We start from the raw sequence: 10,336 nt of genomic DNA, 5'->3' as shown, positions 1-10,336 counted from the left end.
AACAATACACAGAGTATAAAAGGAAAACATTTCATCCACAGTTAAAATATAACACAAAAGAAATTCTGACAAATAAAAATTAGATTATTTACTCTACGATTCCTTCTTCGCTGCAATAATCGTCAAAATCCTCATGCATAAAATCATCGCATATAAACGTTAATTTGTTTCTTGATTCTTTCCTTCAGGCCGAATCGTAAAGTTGCCGGTACCCTCCGTTAGGGGGAGTTGGGAGCACTGCAGCGTCTGCCTGTAGCTGAAATATGAAATACAAACGTAATTTCTTTCAGCTTAGACGAGTTTTAATATTGGCTACTCAACTCTAATCTTGGTGCAAGAAGTAGTTACCCCGGCAGTCGGGTGAAACCGCGTTAGGTTATTCGTACCCAGTCAAGATCAGCGGCGTGTGACGGGAGAGGCCTATTTCCAGCACTGATCAGGGCTGGCTGACTTCCTTATTTTTCTTCTTCCAGTGACCACATTTATAAATCAGACTTTTTTATGTCTTTATATTCTACTTAACTTAATAGGAATGGAAGTCAATGCACTACAATAATATCGCAGGTGTGGTAGTTTATAACGTGAATCTCTGAGATTTCATCTAACCCGAAACGAGTCCCAAAGGAGCAATATACAGAGGTGCTATTTATATTTCGAATTACATGGCTATTCCGAGTCCTAATGAATGATATTATTCCGTTTCATAAATTACTTGAGTATTCTTCTTTGCTTCATGTTTTCGGTTAGAATTTACTTGTCTGTACGTACGTTATTTACTTTTATGAACGTTATCTACTTAGCTTTATTTTTCAGTAATATTATGATGAATAATTGGTGAACTGCATTGGGGTATCGAACACGAAACCCCGTGCTCCGCAGTGTCAATTACAATACCAATGGACCAAGAAGATTAACAGTCGAACATTGGTTTATCATAGGTTTTTTCAATTTCTTTATCGATGTTAAAATCGTGAAAGCAACTTAATTTCACTTTTGTCTACTGAAACTTCTGTTAGGAATTTATAGTCTATGACATTTAAAAATGTAGGATTTGTTGGTCTATGAAAAAGAATGACTGTGGTGTGAATTGTCATGATGTAAAAAACCAGTGAGAACAATGTTATAATTCCTAACAAAATGTGATTGTATTTCTTTAACTATTAATAAAGACTTTCAAGAATACCAGAAGTTTGAATACCTACAATAGGTTATGGGCCCAGAACGCCCGAGAAGAAAAAATTAAAAACCGGGATTGGGTAATGAAAAACCCAACATGAAAAACAAGTGAAAAAAACTAAAAAACAGTAATAACAAGGAAGAAAATAAAAAACGGTGAAAAACTAAAAAATGGAAAAACCTGAGATAATACAGATAGAAAAATTAAAAGATGCGGAAACATTTTTATTGTGGAAATTTGAATTCAATATACACTTAAAAGTGGCAAATCTTGCAAAAACAATTGCACAAATAAAAGAAGATGACAAGAAAAGTGACTTCAGTATCAAAGATGCTCAGGTGCAAAGAATTATCATAAGCAGTATTGATAAGAAACTAAAAGGTCACATAATTAATTGCAACAGTGCACGTGAAATGTACGTAAAATTATGTGAAATATTCGAAGGTTCTGAGCAAAGAAACAAAGATGCCCTATTACAAGAGTTTTTCACATATAAGAAACAGGACAGTCAATCGCTTTCCCAATTAATAAGCGAAATAGAAAATTTACAATTTCGTATAAATCAGCTAGGAACAAAAATAGATGATGAAATGGTCATATCCAAAATACTAAGCTGTTTACCAAATAATTTAAACTATTTTATAACTTCTTGGGAATGCATGGCAGACGATAAAAAAACCCTTCAAAATTTAACAAACAGACTTCTGGCTGAAGAAAATCGAATGTTGAAAGCAAAAGAAAGTGACAAGCAGCTAGCATTTCAAGCTACATCTTCATCTACATCTAAGAAAAAGTTTAATACAATAAAATGTTTCAAATGTAACAAAACAGGGCACATGAAGAAAGACTGTAGAGCCTGTAATATCTGCAAAAGGGACAACCATGAAGATAAAGACTGTAAGTTTAAAAATAAACAGTGCTCAATCTGTAAAAAAATTAATCACAGAGAAGAAAATTGTTTTTTCAAAAATAAGAATAAGAATGAGAATGAAGAAAAAAGTAACAAAAGAATAGAAAAGGCATTTTTTACAAACGGTGAAATTCAAGAACCAAAACTGAAAGAATTTGTTGTAGATTCTGGGTGTACTGCACACATGACCAAAAATTTAGACATACTAAAATTTTTTGAATGTAAACCATCATCTGTTTTGACTGCAAATGAAGAAACAATAGAGGTGAAAGGGACTGGTAAAGTCATTGGCAATAAATGTACTCTTAATAATACCCTGCTTGTTCCTGACTTATCACAAAATTTATTATCGGTTAATGCAGTTACAAACAATCAAGGAGTGGTTATATTTACCAAAGATAATGTAAAAATATATAAGGAGTCAGAATTAATATTAACAGGAAAAAAAGAAAACGGTTTATATAAAATTAATTTGGATGATAATAATATGCAAGAAAAAACACTGTTAATGAAAGAAAATGGCACTGCCTTAGAATGGCATCAAAGACTTGGACATCCAGGAAAGAAAATACTAGATATATTACCAGATGTGGCAGATGGAATAAAAATAAATGGATTAAGGCAAATAGACGAATGTGAAATCTGTACACAAGCTAAACAAACAAGACTCCCATTTAACACAGTAAGAAACAGAGCCAGTAGACCACTTCAATTATTACATACTGATGTATGTGGACCGTTCGAAAACAAAACGTATGATGGCTATAGTTATGTTTTAACCGTCATGGATGATTATACTCATTTTACTAAAATATACTTGCTTAAATATAAAAATGAAGTTAAAGAAAATTTAAAACATTATATAGAAGAAACAGAAAGAGAGAGAACAGAAAAGGTATCTACCATAAGATGCGATAATGGAGGTGAATACACAAGCAATGATTTTAAAAATGGTGTACTGAAAAGGGAATAAAACTAGATTATACAGTACCATATTCACCACAACTAAATGGTAAAGCAGAAAGACTAAATCGAACATTATTAGATAAAATCAGAGCATTACTATTTGATTCAGGGTTAGATAAAGAAATGTGGGGTGAAGCTGTATACTGTTCTACTTATATTATAAATAGATTACCAAGTGAATCATTGAAGAATAAGACACCTTATGAGATGTGGCATGGTAAAAGGCCTAATATATCTAATATATGCAAGTTTGGTTCAATAGTATATGCTAAACAATTACATTCAAATATTAAGAAACTAGATCCAAGAAGCAAAAAGTTAATCATGATTGGATATACTAATAATGGATATAGATTGTGGAATAAAGAAGAAAGAAGAATTGAAATAGCAAGGGATATTGTTATAATTAATAATAATAAGAAAATTGGAGAAAAATATGAAGAAACAGGAAGTTCGGTGATAACAGAAATAATACCAGGTAATAATGAAGAAGAAATAAATCAAGAAGAAGAAAGTGATGACAGTTATTATGAAATAGAAGAGTTAGAACAACAAAGTAATGTAATAGAAGACAACATCCCAGATATTATTGATGAAGTAGAAAATGATGAAAATAAAGAAAGTAATACTGCAGAGATAGAAACTATAAATACAAAACGACAACGGAAAAAACCAGCTTACCTGCAAGATTATGTATTACTTACGTATGATGAAGTCATGAAATCTGCTGAAAAGAATAATTGGGAGAAGGCCATAAATTCGGAGAAGGAATCATTGGAAAGTAACAATACATGGGAAATAGTTGATATAGGAAGAGCAAAAGGACACAAGATATTGTCAAGTAAATGGGTATTTTGTGTAAAAGAAAATGGTACTTACAAAGCAAGACTTGTAGCGAGAGGCTTCAACAGCAAAGCATTGACTATCAAGAAATATATAGTCCAGTAGTAAGTCAATCAGCAATAAAATCATTAATAGCAATTGCTGCTTCAAAGGAATATGAAATGATAACTTTTGATGTGAAAACAGCATTTTTGTATGGCGAGTTAAAGGAAGACATATTTATGTATATTCCTGAAGGATATGAAAGACAGCCTAATAAAATTTGTCGTTTAAAGAAAGGACTATATGGGCTAAAACAGGCACCAATGACATGGAATAAAAGATTTACAGAAACTTTAAGGAAACTTGGACTGAGAGCTACAAAGTCAGATCAGTGTGTGTTTTTTAACGAAGACAAAACTATAATATTGGCTATATATGTTGATGACGGTTTGGCCATATCAAAAGACAAGGAAAAGTTATTACAGATCTTGCATCAATTGGAAAAAGAATTTATCTTAAAACATATGAACAACCTCAAAACTATATAGGTTTTGAAATAAAAGATCAGAACAAGGCATTTTGTTGCATCAGCAGAATTATACAGAAAAATTACTTAGAAAATATAATATGTATGATTCCAAAGCTGCAGATACTCCATGCATTGTGGGAAAGGAAAATGAATCTAAGATGGCTACGTCAAATTTTCCATACAGAGAACTAGTTGGTGGATTATTGTACTTGTCAACCAGGTCAAGACCAGATATCAGTCAAGCTGTGAATGAAGCAAGTAAAAGGTAGAAAATCCATCAAGGCAAGACATATTAGCAGTAAAGAAGGTGTTGAAGTACTTGAATGGAACGAGAGATAAAGGGATTTTGTATAATGCTGGGAAAGATATTACAAGATTGCATGCATATTGTGACTCAGATTATGCAGGTTGTACAGAGACCAGACGAAGTACAACAGGGTTCATAATAATGTTGGCAGGTGGACCTATAGCTTGGTGCTCCAAAAGACAGCCGATAGTAAGTCTATCGTCAACTGAAGCTGAATATATAGCAGCAGCAGATTGCGTTAAAGAGTGTTTATACTTAAAGACTTTTATAAGTGAATTAATTGGTAGCAGTATTAAGATTAGTTTGAATATTGATAACCAGAGTGCTATCCAATTGATAAAAACAGGTTCATTCAGCAAGAGATCTAAACATATAGATGTGAGATTTTATTTTATACACGAAAATTATAAGAAAGGATATTTAGATATTATATATTGTCCTACAAATTATCAGATAGCGGATATGTTGACGAAACCACTATATAAAGAAAAATTTAAATTTCATTGCGATAAAGTTGTTGTGTGAATTATTGAGTGTTATGATTAGAAGTGTTTAAGTTAATGTTTTGAATACTTGTTTAAGTTAATGTTTTGAAAACTGATGGTGTCTCTGAAGTAATTATAAGGTATTTTTAATTTATGTTCATATATTAAAAATAGGAGAAGGTGTTAGGAATTTATAGTCTATGACATTTAAAAATGTAGGATTTGTTGGTCTATGAAAAAGAATGACTGTGGTGTGAATTGTCATGATGTAAAAAACCAGTGAGAACAATGTTATAATTCCTAACAAAATGTGATTGTATTTCTTTAACTATTAATAAAGACTTTCAAGAATACCAGAAGTTTGAATACCTACAATAACTTCCACTGAACCATAGCATGTAATTACGTAGGAGTAGGTACGCCAGATACATTACATAGGTACCCTTACTTGACAACTAGATCGATATTTCTTAAAGTTTTTAAAGCCATTCAATGCCAATTTCATTGAACACGAACACCGAACACGTTTCACTTTTATTCGATCATTTTATTTGACCGTGATTTGTTTATTATGAAACATTCACTATGTTCTCGTGCATGAATACTCGTACATAATATTGTATAAGAAACGTATGTTTGTTCTAATTTCATAAGTTATTGCAAGGGCGGATCCACCGTTGTGGGCACGATGGGCATGCCCACAACCTTAATAGACTTGTGACGTCACACTTTTACGGCTTTTTGAAATCGATAGGCTGATGATAACACAAGGGATAAAATAAGACTTTTTTTGTTGCATTTAGATAATTTTATGACTGTTGTTTACTAATTCGAGGTTACCATATTTTTTTCTAACAGCTTTAGTTTTTGAGGTACTTTTGTATCCCAAAACTCAAAAAAATTCGCGCTCGCTACGCTCGCGGCTTCTTCACTTTGCGGTGATTTGAGTCCCATGTCGAAAACGTTCGATTAGTTTAAGTTAAAATTGAAAGTAGAAAAGGATAGCACCCCCATAACGCCCTCTTTCAGCACTTTCTGGTTAAGAAGAAGCGGTGAAGAACAAACTTTCCACAGCTGTCTATTACAATAAAATTATTATTATTTACAATAGGCACTATTTTAATTTTTTTTGTTGTTTAGGTACTGTTTTGTTCCAAAAGTCAAAAAATTTGGCGCTCGCTACGCTCGCGGGCTTTTCACTTGGCAGTGGCTTTTTTTTACTTGTTTGGGTGAGTTCGTGTCTCAAGACTTCAAAATTTTGTACTCGCTACGCTCACAGCTTCTTAATTTCACAGTACTTTTTTTACAATTTCTTAAGGTAATTTGTGGCTCAAAACTCAAAAATTTCGCGCTCGCTTCGCTCGCGCAACTTTAAACGGTTTATTCTCCGTCTTCGCTTTTGGTTTTATAACTTGCTAACTATAAGAGAATCTAAAAACTTTCCGTTTAGATATATTCCTAAAAAAATAAAAATAAGTCATACATAAGGTAAAAGTTGAGAAGTGTACCAAATCCGTCAAACCCATACATTGGCTTACTGGCTACTAGAAAAAAAGAAAAAAATATAAGGTATTGATTGAAATACTGAAATATTGGATCGAAACTGACTATTTATTTTTTTAAATCGGGTCCGACTTCCTCCTAAGTTTATTTTCATTCCTAATGCCAAAGGCCTGATGCTCAGAAAAAAGGAAATAGTTTAATTCAAAAGTTCATTAACGACTTGCATGACTGTTAATGAGCATGTTCATGCTCCGACTCGTACTTACGGCCAGTTTCTTCATCAAAAGTTAAAGTTAAAATAATGTCTAAAGTAAAAGTTACGGTCAAATACGTTTTTTCAAGGCTAAAGTGACAGCAAAACTAATAGACAAATTGAATTTGACCGTTACTTTTACTTTAAACATTACTTTGACTTTTACTTTGGCTTTAACTTTTGATGAAGAAACTGGCTGTTAGCCGATTTTCTAGTAGCTGTGACCACAACCTTTTTTGAGGGCTGGATCCGCGCTTGAGTTATTGACAATCACCCTAACGGACTAAACATTAATTAAGTTACTATGTAAACACGGACAATATTCTTACAAACTTAACGTACGGTAGGTATTTACTACTGTTCTTTATCTTGCTCGATAATATTTGATAAATAAACAAAAACATTCCACGCTCATTATGATCCTAGTTTAAAGTTACTACGTCCCAGTGGTCCCAGTCCCACGATCTACGGACTCGTAAACTTCTCTTATCAAACCAAAAGATGTTATCTCTCCTAATTCAAGGAGTTAGAAAAGGATAGAAGTACCCAAAATCGCCTTTTTCAAGGGTAAGGTACCCAAGTGGAGCATGCTTGCTTACATGATCGCATCTGTTCAAGTTTGAATGAGGGGGACTCAATGAAGTTTTTTCATCGCGCGTTAGTTGAACGATGGCCGCGGTAGGTGACGTTTGTGCCGGTCTCCTACGCCACAAACACATTTTGTTACGAGAACTATGCGATACAAATATTCTAGACGTCTTAGTTAAGAAAGGTATTCTTAATTTAAACGAGTTCGAAATAATAACGGGCGCGAATGACAGTGATAAGTGTAATTATTTTATTGAGATTGTTAGTAAACAAAGCGGTGCCAAGTTAAATGATCTGTGTGTTGTTCTGAGTAAGGAATGCCCGAAACTGTCCAAGGAGCTGCTGAACGATAGGCACAGGTTCATTGTCAATGGTAAGTACTTATAGATACCTATTAATTTACAGTTAATTATACAAGAGTTTTAATTTTGAACTTAGATGTGGGTAGGTACTTACTTTATACCTACCCAATAAGTTTCTGTTTAGCTTCTGGTAGCTACTCTAGTAGTAGGTAGGTAGAGGCACTTTCCTATCTATCATGCTAATAAATCAATTTTACCTAATTAATTACCTTACTAGGCGAACGTTGTAGATTATAATAGGTACCTATCTATACTTAGTCTAGGTAAGTGGGTAGGTAGGCATCATATTATTAAGTGATGGGATAAGATGAGCTTAATCAGCACCAAAGACTATAGGTTATTTACTTTATGATCAGCACGCTCTAGCTTAGTATACTTACCTACGTAGGTCTCTACAACTCTTAAGAACGTAAAGTTACTTATTTATCTTCCTAAGCACACATACCTAATCATAGCCATACATTGTACCTACGTACCAAACATTACATTGTAAGTTACCTACCTCCCAAACTTGTAGTAAGTAGGTAGGTAATGAAAATCGGTGTTTTTCTTATTTTGTTTTAGGTTATTTAGGTAAGTAGGTACCTACCACTAGTTAGGTATTGCTAGGAAGTTACATACCCGTGCCTACATGGATTAAAAAGTCCTCGATGCACCCTCATGCAGGATATCAGCAGAATTTTCTTAATGTTACCTATGTTACACCTACTCAAGCAATCTAATAATATTTACCTACCTATTACCTACCTAAATACATATGTGTAAGAACAAATGTATTCCTCATCGTACACATTCAACTGGGCTTGCAGTATTGGCACATGTGTGGTAGTGGTATGAATTAGAGGGTAGCTGGATAAGGCATGACAATTAATAAAAATGAACAAACCGAAGAAGACCTATGAATGTAACAGAAAGCTATAATGAAGATCACGAACACACAAAACAACGTCAAAATTTCACGGCTCGTTCAACAACATTCATGAAAGGAGCGAATTGGACCGAGCGCGGACAAAGACTTGTCACATAACAGAAAAACTTATCGAGGCTACGCTAAACACCTAAATACATGCCTAGAGCATTACCAAACGGTAAAAAGTGCCGAATTATTACAAAGAAATTGCTACCTCGCACGAACGTACCAATTCGACTTAGATTGAAAAATTGCATGACCGATCAAAAAGGGGAGAAGAGAATTGTTAGAGACAATAATTCAAACTTTACAAAGACGGACCCGTATTTAAATTTGGCATTGAATCTTTTGGTACACGACGTAAGGTTGAAAATCCTCTGAATTAGTTGATGGGACAAGGCTGAGTTTATGCGGGTGTGTTCGGAAATTGACCCCGCCTGTACTATGGGAATCAATCCTCTATTGAGCTCCTGGTCATTCATGTAATTCAAATGTAACCGCAATTACTGGCTTGACCGTAAACGTTAATGTTTATGTCCTCTGTTGTGCCTTTGTAGTTTCCACATTAGGTTACATTTGTGTTCAATTAGAATGTTTTATTCCAAACCAAATACCTGTAAAGGTTCATAGATAAAGCTCCTGCTAAAAAGATGATTTAATTTGGAAAAATTAGTAGTCTGGACATTGTATTCAGAGATAAGATGCTAGAATGTAGAATTCAGCCCTGCCTAAACGTCAAATTCCAAATGTAGCAGTAATAGTAGTTGCGATTATGATGATTCAGATAATCATGGCACCAGCCACATCCTAGCACCACGAATAAGATGACCAATTAAATGGATTGAAGGTCAAGAATTTTATGAATTATGAGTAATCAACCTCCAAGCTGTGATTACGATTAGATTTGACATAATGATAATAATGGAGATGTCTCTTGAGCAAGTTGCCTTCAAAACACAATGTCATGTACATCTGATTACTTCATAAAACTTACAATATTACAGAATTTAAATATTATGAGAACGCTTGAATTACGTAAAACTTAAGTAGAAGAAGGTTAGCGCCTTGCTTGTAGAGAATAAGATATTCAAGGAATTTACGATCAGCCGATAATAAAAGGATGTAGTAATTAAATCCATGACTGTTTATTATTTTCCTAGATAAGGCTTCGAAGATGTATCCCATTGTAGTACTTCGTAAGAGATTTTGTTCGTTCATTCATCCTATCCAAAAAGTACCTACACGAAAATCCTGTTATAGCCCTTTGACTGCCCTAGTATGATGATTATGTATCTCTTTATTTTCCAAACACAAAGTTGCATTGATTAAAATTCTGACAAAAATACACGAGAGCCAATCTTCAAAACCGATAGTCTCGACATAGCGAGGCTTCGTGCAGTTTTTTGTCTTTTCAGTGCTCAGATCAAAGAAATAGGTTTCAGTGTTTTGGAAATGGATAGTATACCGGAACTTCCTTAAGGTAATATCTTCTAACATCGTAACATCCTTAACTTCTTGATA

General features: G+C 33.7%; 1 protein-coding gene across 9 annotated transcripts in view; it reads left to right on the top strand.

Annotated features, from left to right (window-relative positions):
* Nucleotides 1-7,590: 7,590 nt before the first annotated feature.
* The window catches only part of Pyd (polychaetoid), a 97,425-nt gene continuing 94,679 nt past the window's right edge, over nt 7,591-10,336 (top strand). For 7 of the 9 annotated variants that reach the window (XM_049837585.2, XM_049837590.2, XM_049837584.2 and 4 more), the window contains exon 1: nt 7,591-7,916. In XM_049837585.2, coding sequence (XP_049693542.2) covers nt 7,625-7,916 — 292 coding nt within the window. In that variant the 5' untranslated portion in view covers nt 7,591-7,624. The remainder of the gene's footprint in view (nt 7,917-10,336) is intronic. The other 2 variants (XM_064040966.1, XM_064040965.1) reach the window with 1 other exon arrangement.

The sequence above is a fragment of the Helicoverpa armigera genome, chromosome 23, assembly GCF_030705265.1.
Source record: "Helicoverpa armigera isolate CAAS_96S chromosome 23, ASM3070526v1, whole genome shotgun sequence".
Taxonomy (NCBI): domain Eukaryota; kingdom Metazoa; phylum Arthropoda; class Insecta; order Lepidoptera; family Noctuidae; genus Helicoverpa; species Helicoverpa armigera.
This window is presented reverse-complemented; position numbering and strand designations above follow the sequence as displayed.